The 15138-nt window shown below is 42.6% G+C and overlaps 1 protein-coding gene across 2 annotated transcripts in view; it reads right to left on the bottom strand.

The window, feature by feature from the left end:
- MAP3K5 (mitogen-activated protein kinase kinase kinase 5) overlaps positions 1-15138 on the bottom strand; it is a 759411-nt gene that overhangs the window by 233821 nt on the left and 510452 nt on the right. For both annotated transcript variants that reach the window (XM_069234653.1, XM_069234652.1), the window contains exon 12: positions 7290-7339. In XM_069234653.1, coding sequence (XP_069090754.1) covers positions 7290-7339 — 50 coding nt within the window. The remainder of the gene's footprint in view (positions 1-7289; positions 7340-15138) is intronic.

The raw sequence follows: 15138 nt of genomic DNA, 5'->3' as shown, positions 1-15138 counted from the left end.
CTGCCTAGCGTACTTTGGAGCTGCCACTAACATTAGAGCTAGAGATGGTTGCCTTACTTTCTTGACCATGAATGGAAGCAGGGGAGGTGGTAAAGGGCAGCCAAATATCCCTTTCCAATTCCTTTGTTGTAGATTGCCCGTGGACAGTGGGTGTGTGTATCTGGTGGCAAAGTTTGGGCATTTTGCATTTTCAAGGTTAACAAAGAGATGTACGTGTGGACTGCCATATGCTGCAAATATCTGGGGAGGATCTGGCGTTGTCGTTCCCACTTGTGGACTTGTTGATGCACAAAAATTGTTGGCTTCCTTAGTAGATGCTCTGCCAGGAGGTGACTGTTATAGCACAACCTCAATGCCAGATGAGCTGGGCTAGGTGAGAGAGCTAAGGGGAGTGTGTGGCACACTAATTCTGAAGGTAACACATGGCTGTCGTGTTATCTATTCTGACCAGGGCCTCTTTTCCGAAAAACAGGGCAAGAAAGGCTTTGAGGGCCTGCTGGATGGCTAGCAGTTTCCGGAAATTGATGAAGCAGTCCTGGTTCTCAGTTGACCTGAAAAGTGCACTGTGAGAGATGCATGCTCCAGCCCGTGTGAGAAGCATCCATGGTAAAGGTCTTAGTCAGAACTTGGTCTGCCTTGCACCAGGCTGAGGGGAAACTACCACTGCAGAGAATGGTGCGCCTTGGCCTGAACAAACAATAGATCTTCCTACTGACTGTGGGCTTGTGACCACTGGATTGTAAAACACTCTTGCAAGGGCGGCATGTGCAACCTAGCACAGAGAACTATTGATATGTAAGATGCCACCATTCCCAAAAGACGTATAACTGTGCGCTACATTTGATATGAGTGGGGCTGTTGGTGGCAGTTTTGGACTCACCTCAGGGTTGGTACCTTCGAAAGGAGCCCCTAAAGGTTTCAGCCTGGAAAGTCCCATGGGCTTGGCTGTCTGTTTTTTTAATTGATCTTTACCAGCATTTCATCTACCTGTGGCCTGAAAAAAATGTGTTTCCTGTCAAACAGAAGGTTGATCAAATACTACTGCACCTTGGATTTAAACCTAAAGATACAGAGCCAGGTGAGACACTGAAGTATGACCCTGGTTTGACTTCCCTTGTGTCCGTGTTGGGGGCATCCAATGCACAAACAATGCTGCTGGTCCGGGTGGTGTTTAAAGAAGTTCCTCATATCCCTCCCATTGTGGCTTATCCTATCACAATAAGAAAGCCACACCGCCACCCTCTTGCCCACAGTGTTTATATTTTTTTCACTCTGTAGCAAGAGGAGGTGCATTGCCAGAGGCTTGGATGGAGGCAGGTTTGCAGGCACTGTAAACTACTAGGGAATCTAGTGTGCCTACCCTCTAATATATAACGGATGACTGGGGGAGGATTTGAATTGATTTTCCACCCAGTTGGGGGGATGGGAGCTTTCTACTCAAGCCTTGACATGGAGCTCTGTGGAAGCCTTTACCAACACCTCTAGCATTGGGAGAAAGTGGACTGACTGCTCCAATTTGAACAGTGTTTCCATGGAAATATTTTCTTCTTCATGTATTACACGCATACCCACTTTGTGGTATGTGGCTGCTGACTGAATCACCTTGTGGTACTCAGTTGTGTCACTGAGGGAAAGGCAGGTGGAGAAGCTCTGATGAGATAATGGTCTAAGTTATGAACCCCCAGTGGGTCTACTTTATTATCTCTCAAGGGTCCATAGGGGGGCCCTGCCTTATTGTCTGTTAGGGCTGCCTTAGGAGAGGCTGAAAGAGGAGACCCCTCTGTAAAGTGTGATGGAGGCGGTGTGGCTGGAGAGGAGTGTGTGTGAGTGTGTGTGTGTAAGCACATGCGTGAGGACAAAGGGCGTGTGATGGACGTGCAATGTCGTTTCTGCTACACCTGGCAATTTGGTGAATTGACATTTTTGGCTGAGTGCAGAGTCGACAGAAAGGTTAGGATGAGCTGTGTCTGATCCTTCTACACATTCTACAGCACTCTGGAACAGAGTGGGATTGGGTGGAACGTGTACAGAAGGCCCTGAGACAGCTCCTAATTTGTAAAAGAATAAGCACTGGTACACAATGCTCTGCTTAGCAGCTGTAACCAGGCACTATTACATGACATCACCAAATACCAAGGCTGCTTAGTCTGGAATCCAACTCATGCCTCTAGTTCACTATCAGAAATTTCCTGCCCCTTTATCTCGTTCTTGCAGGCTCCTGCTTCCTCTCGTTGTGACAGTTTTTCAGTCTCTCGTTCTTCTTTTTACTCTTTTGTGTGTTTTCCCTCTCTTTGTTCTCTGGAAATCTTTAGCGAGGGAGGAAAAATAAGAGCTGATCCATAAAAATGTGCGTTGGTGGCCCCTACTGGCAACCAAAGGCTCAACCTAAGCACTGCCCTGAGACCAGCTTAACCTAAAGGCAACCCAGATAGAATCCTCATGCGAGAAGTATATGGCACTAAACTGAGAGCACTTCCTGTTTCAGACTTTGGTAAATCTATCTATGAATGGAAACTTCAATCTGGAGAAGATCTCCTTCATCACTTGGGAGTGTAGCTCCTATTACTGGTCAACCAGGGTCAGCCAATCAAAGGCATCTTATCTCACACTGAGGGAGTCTACGAAATGGCCTGCAACTGTAAGCCCCACGTCACAGCCCCAGTGTCCGCAGGTGAATCTCCTCCTAGAATTGGATCCACACTGCCCTGTTTGTTGATGGAAAAGACAGTAGTGGTGTTGTCTGACAGAATTTGGAGGTTGTCTCCTAGGATGGAATGAAAAAAGACCATCATGGCAAAGCCAGCTGACATTTTGAGCACAATTTTGTGCAGGAGCTGCTCTGCCATGGACCAATGATCCTACTGTGTCATGTCACCCAGATGAGCAACATAGCTCAGCAAGGAGAGATTAATGACCATAGTAGCCTGAGCTTGTGGAATGCTGATTAGGCACCCCTTTAGAAGGTTTAAAGGGCCCATCCACCAGTGCTGATCCTGGTGCATTCTTGAAGACCAGACCAGTCACTGAGCCAAGACACTTCCTTGGTGCTGCAGCCACTGCAGCCTCAGACACCGCTGGTGGCTCTCATCCACAACCTGGCATGAGAAACCAACATTATGCACAAAGCCACAAGGCCCAGCAGGCACAGAACCGTCTGACTGGGACTGGAGCATGACTCAGACTCACTGGAATCATTGGCTGAGCACCCTAAGAGTAGGAGGAAAGGCCTTCAGAAAGGTTGTCTCGAGCACAACCTCAATAAAGCTGAGCCTCGATGTGGGAATGATGTGAGACTTGGGGGTTGATGATAGAGCACAGATCATGAAATAAAAACATCAACCACTGGAGTTGCTCATGGATCAGCATTGAGGAGTCCACCTTCACCTGCCAGTCATCCAAATAGGGAAATACATGGACTCGCAACTCCTGCAGCGCAGTTGCCATGACCACTGGCAACTCTGTCATGACATGTGGGTTGTAGTTAGTCTGAATGAGAGGACTGCAAATTGAAAGTGCTGTCCTGTTGTGACTCCAGTGTGAACCTTAAGTAACACCTGTGAACGGAGAGAATCAAAAGATGAAAATAGGCATCCTAGAGGTCCAGGGACATAAACCAATCTCCCAGGTTCATGTTTAACATGACCAGACTCAGGGACAGCATCTTGAACGGTTCCTGTTGTGTAACCAGATTCAGAAGGCAAGGCAGAGATCCAAGATTCTCAAGTCTGCACCCTTTTTGGGGACCAAGATGTAAAGGGAATAAACTCTCATGCCCTCTTTTCCGGAAGCACCCTTATATGGCACATCTGTCCAGCAAGCCATCTTCAGAATCAAGGCAGGAGTCTGCTAGCATGCTCTGAAGGAAAGGAGTGGTCTGGGGTCGGAGGCAGAGTCAAGGTGGACCAGCTGTATTATCTAGAATCTACTGAAATAACATCCCAACAAGTGATACAGTGGGAGACCCTACACCCACCAGAACATGTATTTACCTGGAGAAATTGGAGGGGTTGAAGGCAGCAGAGACCACAGAGGATGGTGGAGACTGGATCTGCTGCTACTGATGACACCTAGTGGATGTGCCCCATCTTTCAAGCCAATACAGTGGCTATTGTGATTGGGCGAGCTGAGACAGCTAATATTATGAGGGCTACACAACATGAGCTTGAAATGTCTAAAGAAGGAGTTGGCCTACTCTCCGAAGAGCTGCTTATCATCTAAGGACATGCCCACAAATGTAGACTTAATGTCTCCCAAAAATCCAGTCTCTCCAGGGATGGATGTGAAAACAAAAAATGCAGATTATACAGAATTGGCTTATGAGATTGGATGCTCTACCTGTGGACTGCTGGACCCAGAAACGGTTTCTAACATGCTGCCATTATAGCAACTAAGGGAGCCTCCCTGAACTGATACAAGGCTCTGCAACAGTTGTAGAACTTTGCAAGATTTATTTCAGGATGTTGGACATCACTTCTGCAGAAGGCTAATTCGATTCCAAGGCCTTCCTCGCCTTCTGAAAGACTACTGTAAAAGATAACATCTAGTTCAAATCAGGGCCAGAAAAGTAGGAAGTGTCTCCTGCTGATAAAGGTATTTTGGACACTGTCATCTGGTAAGTGCAAAAAGATGCCGGCATCATTTTTGTAAGCTGGCAAGTTGTAATCCACTTCTGGGGCATCATCCTTTGTGCAACTATAGCCATTATCCTCAAAAGCCCATGATGTTGGATTGGAACTATAAACCTCCAAGCAGAATATCCAAAGCAGAACCTTGGGACATCGGCAAGTTCTAACAATAAATAGGGTTTAGTCCTAAAACTAGCTTTGACATTTCCCTCTGCCAAACTGGTGATTCTCTCCGCTACTGACTCCTTGGCCAGCGATAGAGTCTGCTTCATGCTTGTTATCAATAGCTTTGAAACTGGCACAGAAGGAGGGCTTGGTGAATGAGGGAAAGTGCACTACCCACTGTCAATTTTGCCATAGATGCTGGGGCTAAAATCCGTGGAGGGGTATTGTCTTGAGGTGTTACGAGTCAGAGACGCTGGAGCTGCCAAAACTGCTGGAATGAATCTCCCAATCTCTTGGGGAATCCATTGGTTTGCACAGCTGCCCTCAAAAAAGACCCACCATTCACTTGCTAAAAGGCCTCAACCTCTGCGGCAAAAGGCCAGGAAAACTCAGTTCTCATCTTTTTAGACAGTTTAAAGTAGGTCCCAGGGCGCTGAGGAAGAGTTCAGTGCTTGGGAATGGCACAAAACATCAAATGGTGTCAAGAATAGGACCTCTTCCTCAAGGGAGAAGCCACCTTCTCTTTCAGTGGCACTTTTGGTGTTTTTTGAGCGAAGATCTCTTAAGAGAACATTCCATGGAAGGTGACTTAACACTGGGAAAGGCAGTCTGCTGGTGAGACACATTTCAGGCAGTAGCAAAAAATATTTTGGCCCAGCTTTCTAACAGAATTTGGGTGCAAGGACGTGCAAGTTGCAGGCTGTGTTGCCATATTTCAACCCTATCCCAGATGTAATGGAGGCCTGAAAGGGACATCTAGCATAGCGTCACCTTCTGCAATACCTAAAGACAACAGATGACCTAGTCACAGACTGAAGCTGAGGAATTTGTCAGTGAGACTCTGGGTGCCAGATCTGGACCACACTGATGAAGAACAATAAAACAGGGAACTGATGCAAGCGTGCTGGTTGTTGCCGAGCATACTCCAGTGATGTCACATCTAGTGGTAGAGGCAAAGCTCGAGCCGCATGGTGAAACCGGGCAGAGCTGGAGAGTTATTGCTAGGAAAATGTTTTCCAGACCAGCCTGAGGACGAGGAGTATTCATAAGATGAGGAATCTGCAGACAGATGTATTTATTAGACTTTCTCTGTAAATTCAAAGTGAAATGTAAACTATGTATCCATGTAATTGTATGCCTCTATTTATGATTTCAGTCCTCATCAGTGAAGCCAGTGGCTCTCTCCCCAGTGCATAAAGGGGAGAGGACAATAGGCATCCTAGCCTCGTCACTTTTTGCACCAGCCAGGCGATCTAAATGACTTATCCGTTCTGATTCAAGGAGTCTTTTTTGGATGTACAAGTTTTATGCAGCGCCTTTAATTTTTAAATCACATTTCCAGTCTCATCTTAAAGAGTCAAATGACTATGCAAGTTGATGGAAAAATGCAGACAAAGGTGTTGGTGTCAATGATTTGCTAATGTATGGAACAGTTCCTTACGCTTGGACAGATGCTACTGTTAGGTGAAACATTAAGATTTTGCTAGTGTCTTTCAATCCAAAATTATCAATGATAAAGTTCGGCATTTCACAGCATCTAACAAGTCGCTGTCTGGTGTTAGGAATAGCTACCATGATTGCCTCTTTGGTTTTGGGGGGCAAATATCCATGTTCATTAGCAGTTTGGCATATTTCTAGCAGGTGTGGAAGTTGTAGTTCCAGATGCATTTAACATAATTCAGATGGCTGTCTGTCACTGTCTGGTGTTTCACCTCTTGCCAATCCTTTAAATGCATATTTGAGTTATTGCTCCATAACTAGAGCCCCTAGTTCCACAGCTGGGTTCACGATTCTAAATCAAAAATATCTAAGCACCCACTTTCAACAGCCCGGAACTGCTAAACACAGCTTTTCATTATTTGTTTTTTTTTTAACAGGAAAGGATGTGACCTTACCTTATTCCCTTCATCATACTGTCAGGCTATATACCCCTCTAAGCGGCAAAAACTTGTTTGCTAATGTTACCCTTATCTTGGCTCCATCTTATTTAAATCATGCACCCTGAAACTCCTTTTTCGATCTGGGTTTTGACAGCACAGCTATCACAAAGACCTACTGTTAGCAATACATGGAGAGGGCTTTTGGGCCGCCCCTTTCAATCACTTAATTTAGTCAAACAGCTTAATTCAGCCATTTAGTCATTCTTGACTTAGCCCTGTGGAGTATTCATCTTGACGTTAGTCATGGCTAGTGCTTTATAAAGTATTTGCTCTCTCTGTGGACTGATTCATTAGATTATTATATTTTTTTTTTATTCTTTACCACTTCATGCGCTACTATTCAAACTCTATATTTTGAATGCTACTCAAATATCTGTTTCCTAAAGAACTTTGTGACATTTCCTTTTCATGTGGGCCACCTCCAGAATCTGCTCCATGAGCCACAATCTTATTGCTGGGTCTACTAACCTGACAGACCGTACCCACTTAAGAAAGAGATCAGCCTGCATGAGAAATACATTACACATGCAAGAAATTAAGGATACAGATGAAAACTTGCCTTACACCCCGGATAGAGGACGCGCTGAAATTCCACTCATGAATCCCTTTCTGTAAGACACAAGGAGAGATTTGTAGGTCAGGGACACACAACACCATTACTACAGAAAATCCCATATGCCAGTCTTAAATGTTAGCTTAAATGTTACTGCACAAAACATATATAAAGTAAATTTAGCATGGTTTCCCATTTCTTGTATTGGCTCTTTTGCATTCCTACTAGGTTTTGGTGATAGGGTATTAAGTAGTCCCTGAGCTAGACCAAATCCAGTAGCTTCTGTTTATTTTTACTTTGCTGACATTTTTATTGCTGGTTTATGTTTGTTAAAGAAGTGTTAATAGTTTGAGAGCCTCAGCCTGTCATAAAGACATACTATTCTTCACTAATAGACCATTCTTATTAATTTGTTTTTCATTGTTCTGATAATATATAGTATTTAACAGCTTTCTTTTGTTCAAGAAGTAAAGATGTGCATCAGTAGCGGCTCGCAGAAGGGGCTGAGGCGCTGGAGGGGGGAGGAGGGAGGGAATAAACTGTAAATTTAATTTTAAAACCACCCAAAAAAAAACCTTGTCTCCTTCGCCGCTCCTTGTCCCTCAACGCTCCTCTGCAGGCACAGGCTCCCAGCATGTCCTGCGCCAACCCTGACACTGCTCAGAGCAGCATCAGGATTGGCTGGGAGCGCCCAGCCAGGGAGCTCCCAGGCAGACTGGGAGCCTGTGCAGGCTCTCTCCAGCCCAGCAACTATGTTGCTGGGCTGGAGAAAGCCTACAGCGCATGTGTGTTTGGCTGGCCCGACACGACCGGCCGAACACACGTGCGCTGTGAAGGGGGAGTGCTGAGTACTCCACCGCAGTGCACGTCACCCCTGTGGCAACGCCCCTTTCAAAGAAAACGATAATAAACATAGTTTACTATTCTTTTCTTTAAAAGGTTTTGCAGATGCCGCTGCAGGCGGGAGGTTGGGGGGGGTGCTCCTCCGCCCACATGGAGGAGCCGCCACTGATGTGCATACACAAATTGGCTTTCTTAAGGATGGAGGGAAAATCTAGCCCTTTGACAAAAGTATTTACTATGCAATATTTTGCTCTTATATGCTTTTGAAGTTCATACCTTAAAAGATAAACTTTATTTACTGACTAACACTCTATCCTTTCAGAGGGCCCTTGATAGAGCCAGTTCTGTTCTGCAGAGCATGCCCTGCTGACCTTAAATATTTCTTAACAGATTGTTTTAAATATCAATTTAATTTATTTTAATGTGTGTGATGTATAAGAATCTATTACATACATTTGGCAGGGAAATGTTCGTTTTTCAACACCATGCAACATCCATATAAACAGTTTCTTTTAGATCAAAACAGGACCTCACATATGAGAAATGAAATTGGAGCGGTCACAAAGAAGATTTGCAGTAATATTAGTGAACTGCAGCTGTATTAAAATATTGGAAACACATTTCACTATCCCTGAATAGTAGATATAAATACACATAGAATTTAGACCAATGTACCTGTGCACTGTGAGTGACCTGGCCAAAGAGGGCATGAAGGAGCTGAAATTAGACCATAAATTCAAAGCTGCTACGATTCAGGGCCCACAAAATAAGTTTGGCCCAGGGCCCCTGAAATCCTTAAGATTTCCAGGGCCCTGGGCAGCTGACATCTGCATAAGAAGTCTGTTCTGTATGGGGGCACTACTCCCAGCTTCCTTATTGTTTTAACCCAAGATTTTGCTTCATTATTAAATTTTCTTTCGAAGACAGCTGGAGGCAACAGACAAAGACGTTGTTATGAGTTGCTACTAATTAGAGCCTTAGGTATAGAACTTTGGGTTTGGTATGTCGCCACGTCCGTTCCAGTAAGACGGTGAGTTGACCTGGGGACAAATGACTGGAGAGGACGTGTGCTGTACATTAGTTTTGTGTCGCTACACACAACACATTTTGGCAACAAGCATCTAGAACTCTGCTACTTGAGATGGCAGTTGAGTAACTTTAAGGCAAGTTTGGCGCAGGGCGTGAGTGGCATACTGTTTGCTCAGCAGATTAAGAAACAGCGCACATTTCATTATTGTTGTACCAGTTTTAACGCGTGCCATCATATTGTCGCTGCCGGTGTGAGACGCGCTGATTTTCACTCAACCAGACGCGAGCAGAGATTTGTGTGTTGAGGCCAGCGCAAGTCCATTGAGGACCTTTGCTTTGGCCTCAACGAGGTTGCCGTTGCCACATAGAGTCGAGGAACAGGGCACGAGTCATGGCTGCTTTTAGCGTTCTTTTTCAGCATCAAGTCACATGCTGTAGAAGAACCCTGCAAGCCCTATTGCCTGCTGAAATTATGTCTATACACACGTGGTGGCCATATTTTGGGATGTAATAAATTATCATTAAGTCTCATAGTGTTGAACTTATTGCCATCATAGTTTCTGAATTGGATTATAGTCTTATCGTCGGCGATAAGCACACCCTTAATATTATTTGCCAAATTACCTGCTTATCATTTCGATAATAGGCATGCCTTTTCATCAAAGTTCCTGTGCATAATTGATTGGATTAGTTGCCTGTTCTCAGCGATGGGTATATTTTTTTATTTTATGTAGTCATTGTCCGTTATAACACTTCAATCCCTGCGTTTCCAGTCACATAGTACCATTGTGAACATTTTGTGTCATTTAGTGTATAATAGAAGGAAGAGGTATTATAAATTAAGCTAGTATTGGTTGCTACTTTTCTTGTTCAAGAATTTTTACGATATGCAAAACGCTAATATTCCTCCGCCATTTTTAACAGAAACAGGTGTCCACAAGTACAAATGGATCTATTGGTTCAAACATTTTGACAGCTATCTATTTGCTATTGATGTAGATAAATTTAATACAAGAAGAAAATTTGCTCTGCCTTATAAATGACTAGGTGCGGAAGGTTGAAGTATTTTTGGCCATTTACATACAGTTCCCCAACCTCTTGACATAGAATGAGATGCTTATACAGAAGCTATTAATAGAATAAAAGCTCACTTCAAGAATAATACAAGTATTATAGCAGAAAGACACAGACTAATTTAGTAAAACACAATCCCAATGTCAGACTATTGATAATTTCTTAGTGGCATAAGGAGTATTAGCCTCAACATGTGACATTGCTGGAAACCTGGATAATTATTTCAGGAACAGACGCAGCCATCAGAAATTATGTTGTTGTAATCTCAATTTGCAGGAAACAAGAGAAATAGCTAGAGAAATTGAAAGGTCAACTCAAGCCTCAAAAGAATTGAACAAAGGAAAGGAACAAACTTGTACAGAACAGGTGCATGCAATCATACTTAAAATTAAGACTCAAAATTCTCTTGATAAAGATACAAAGGGAGGGAGGGAGACCTAGTGGAAATTGCAACTCATGCTTTAGATGTGGTTCTAGCAACCATCTAGCCAATGCTAAAAATTGGCCCGCGTCAAATAAACAGTTTTTGAAAAATAAAAAAAGGGGTCATTTCGCAAAAGTTTGCAAGGGCACACAAAAAGTGGGGTTGTTAGAAGAGGATTCTCGTGCTCCATAAGAATTAGACACCAGGCTTGTTTTATCCGTTAAGATGATTAAGAATCCACAAGGAAATGTTGAAAGTGGTGATCCCATTTGTGAAATTAGTACATTAAAGATTACATTGAAGGTTACATTGGATTCAGGATCACCCTCACTATTATTACTGACACATTGTACCATTCAGAGTAGGTAGTTGCCACCTGCTATACCCACCATAGCTTTTGGGGAGCATAGTATTGATTTGATGGGCTATTTCATGGATGAATTGTCATTTAAAGGGAGGTCCATCTCCACAAAAATGTAAGTTACAGTAAAAGGCTACAATATTTTGGGGTGGAGAGATCAAGAAACACTTACATGGTACTTACACCAGATATCCCATTTCTCTAGTAGATCAGGCGGTACAAACCTTAAACACCACAAAACACAGGAAGGTCTTTTAACTCAACCTCAGAGTTTAACAGAATTGCTTGAGAAGCATGAGTCTTTGTTTGAAGGTAGACTTGGGTTGGTAAAAAGGTTCAAGCATTAAGTTATTTTATTTTTTTAAATGCTGTGCCAGTCGAGCACAAAATGAGAAGTGTTCCTTTAAGTATCAGCGGTCAGTTAAAGGATCACATTGACAAGTTATGTTCTGAAAAAGTCATTGAGCCCTTCAATGCCTAAGAGTGGGTGTCCCCCATTGCAGTTGCCAAGAAGAAGAATGGGGATATGAGACTCTGTGTGGACCTTAACAACAGCATTTTAGTAGATTGTTTTCCTCTCCCCAAAATCCAGGAAATGTTAGCACAAGTCGGATATGCTAAAGTTTTTTCTACCATTGACCCTAGAGTTGCATACCACTAAATTGAACTGTGTCACAATTCTAGACCATTAACTACTTTTAATGCACCTTTTGGTGCCTACAGGTTCCTAAGACTACTTTTCAGCTTAGCCTCGGCTGCAACTAATGTTTAAAATTTGGGGTGAAAATAAATAGGTTCTCGGATATCAGGACAACATCCTGATATTCACAAGCAATGAGGAAGAACATTTTGACGTTCTGAACAATATTTTAAACACACACAAAAGTCAATGTTTAATAGTATAAAGAGAAAAATGCTACTTCATGGCTCCTGAAGTGGAGTACTTGGGACACATTTCGTCTAAGGCAGGTATTAAACCCAAGTTAAATATGGTTGATACTATAAGACAGAGCCTGGAGCCTACAGATAAATACCAATTAAGATCCTTCTTAGGGTTATGTGAATAATATTTCAGATTCAGATTGAATTTTGCAATACTAACTGAAGTCCTAAGGCGAATGTTACGCAAGGGGGCTGAATATATATGGGGGTCTGAGGAAAATGAAGCATAAGGTACTTAAACAATTAATTGTAGATGCACCTGCTTTAGCTCCATTCAAAGATGATGCCAAGTCAATAGTGAAAGTTGATGTTATCAGAATTAGGCTGGGGCAGTACTATCACAATTGAAAGAAGGAAAAGAAGGCACTGAATCTTGTGCTTCCAGACGCCAGTCCACGACGGAGTGCAATTACAGCACGATTGAACGCGAGGTATTGGCCTGCATGTGGGCAACCAGGCATTTTTCCACATATCTGTGGGTATGCAGTTTTTCTCTCATTACAGACCATAAACCTTTAGTGCCTTTGCTATCTGAGAAGAATTTGAGTAAGCCAGTCCTTGTTTAGTTGGGCTACTTTCAAGAAAGTATGACTTCAACTTTGATGTACAATATATTCCAGGTGCAAAGAAAGCTAGGGCGGATTATCTGTCAAGGTGTCCTATGGCTGTGGAAGAAATTATGGATGATAAGGTTGAGTGTGTGGTCAGAAGAGTGAACGGTGTGAAAATTTCCAATAAAACTATTTTGTGTAAGGAATGGAAGGAATGTACTGAAAAAGACGATTGTCAAAACTTGTTAAGCTGGTTTATCACTAATGGCCACAGGAAGGGAACATAAGTGAGGCAATTAAATATTTTCACAAGATCAAAAATGAACTATCTTTTGAAGATAAGTTGGTGTTGTGTGGCAACAGACTAATTCCCCCAGATGTTTAAGAAAGTGTCTGGTTGAGCATGCCCATCAAGGTCATGTTGGCATAACTGACACAAAGAAAAGGGTGTGTGATTTCTATTTGTGGCTTGCCATGGACAACAAAGTCCTATGTTTGATTTACCAGTCTGTATGAGACATGCTTTAGTATTTGTGAATTACTACTCTAAGTGGGTGGAGTGCAAGTTCATAAATGAACCCAGTACTGAGGCAGTATTAGGATTTTTGTCATCTTTATCTGAAAGAGAGGGTTATCCTCAGGTTATTGTAACAGACAATAGAGTGCAATTTAAATCCAATGCCATAAAACAATGAATCAATAATCATTGTATCAAACATCTCATCGTTGCACTGTATAGTTCAGAAGGCAAGGGAATGGTTAAAGAGTTAACCAAGTGTTGAAAGAAACTGTTCAGTTAGTGTTCGCAGCTGGGGTATATGTATCTAAAGCAGTTCAAGACAGGTCGTGGAGCTACTGCAATACTCTGCATTCATCCACAGGAGTTTCACCTTTTGTATTGTTGAAAGGCAAGCATGCTTCTTGTATTTGTCTCCTGCATGGGTATTAAGCAAGACTGAAGCAGGAGATACGAAGCAGGGTGATAAAAGAACAAAAGAGAGATATAGAGAGTTATCATGCTCTTAAAAATGTTAAGGGGATTGTCTTCCAGGTTGGTGATCTGGTGAAGATTAGGAGACCTCAAAGACAAAAGAAGTTAGGTTCCAAGTTGTTCTCTGCCACATGGATGGTAAAAGTTTCTAATCATGCCATACTGATTGAGAATGACAAGTGGTGGAATAAAACAGAAACAGCTTTAGTCAGAAGAGAACATGACTGTGGTTCTGGTACAACTGTAATAATGCCGCATGGTGAAGTTTCTGAAGCTGAGAATGCATGATGGTTGGAGGATGGTTTGAGTGAGGATGGTCGAACCGGGGTAACTGGAGTCAACCTTGGGTTTTATAATCATGAAGCAGGAGATTCCCATCTCATGCATTAAAAAAAAATCGGTTATCCCCTGGTCTGGATGCTGGTCCATCTGGGGAAGCCACTAAGGATGACCAGGGTAAAGCGCCTGATCCAATTGGTACTAGGTCTGTCACTGGGAGGGTATGCAATGCGAGGAATACTGCTGTTCCTGCATATTTGCATGATTATATTTTGAATTGAATGAAAAGTGACTTAACAGTTTTTTTTTTTGTTAAGGGAAGGGTACTGCATGTTTGCATTAATATTTTGTACTGAGTTAGAGAATGTTCTATTTGAACTGTTTCCTTAGTTTAATTTTTAGCCTCTGTTTAGATGTTTGATTAAATTATACTCTATTATGTTTAGTTTTGTTAAGGGGGAAGATGTGTTATGAGTTGCTATTATTAAGAGCCTTACCTATAGAACTTAGGGTTTGGAATGCTGCCACAGGAGTACGTTCCATGAAGAAAGTGAGTCGACCTGGGACGTGTGCCGTTTTACGAGAGAATAAACGTATTCCTTCAACACTACATTTGTTTCGGGTTCTTACACACAACAAATGTCTATTCCAAAACACCTTTCCTAGCAAAAACCATACCAATTGGCTTTACCAAGGTTTGTTTATATCTGAAAGATTGTCCTTTACATGTGAGTTTGTATGCATAGATAAATGTGAGAAAGAGTGGGCAGTGTGCAGTCAGCAGGTGGAGTGTTAAGGGAGGGGTGTCTCGCTCTAGGGTGTGATTTGAGAAGATGCATGATATAATGGCTTTTTGGTGCTACGGTGAGTTGCTATACAGTGCTGTATGGCTAACAGCCCGGTTATAAGCTTTGGTGTGACATGATATGTATTAGTACTTAAATAGTCAGGGAGCTTTAGCGTACTGGGGACTCTGGTGTACTATTATTTTGTATAATTTAGGCATTTGGTGGTGTTTGGGGGCTGATGTAACATGGGAGTTTGGTGTGCTATCTGCTAAGGTTCTAATGCAGTGGTGCCAATGCAGAAGAAAACTTTTTATTTTATACACATACAATGACGATCTAACATAACTAACCAAGTGGTGGCTATGTTTTAATCTTAGGAGAGTGATATTTCATTTTACTTTTTAATGCGGTTATTATGGTTGGCTGGCGACAAAGTAAGGACTGGCTAAAGGTGTCACACATTGTATGTATAATGCTAAACACTAGGCTGAAGTAGTGGAGACCTGCAGAATAAACCCTATTTTTGATGCTAACATTTAATTTGCTCCTATGGTTGCCGTTGGGTCATAGTTG

Source organism: Pleurodeles waltl, chromosome 5 (genome assembly GCF_031143425.1).
Source record: "Pleurodeles waltl isolate 20211129_DDA chromosome 5, aPleWal1.hap1.20221129, whole genome shotgun sequence".
NCBI lineage: Eukaryota > Metazoa > Chordata > Amphibia > Caudata > Salamandridae > Pleurodeles > Pleurodeles waltl.
This window is presented reverse-complemented; position numbering and strand designations above follow the sequence as displayed.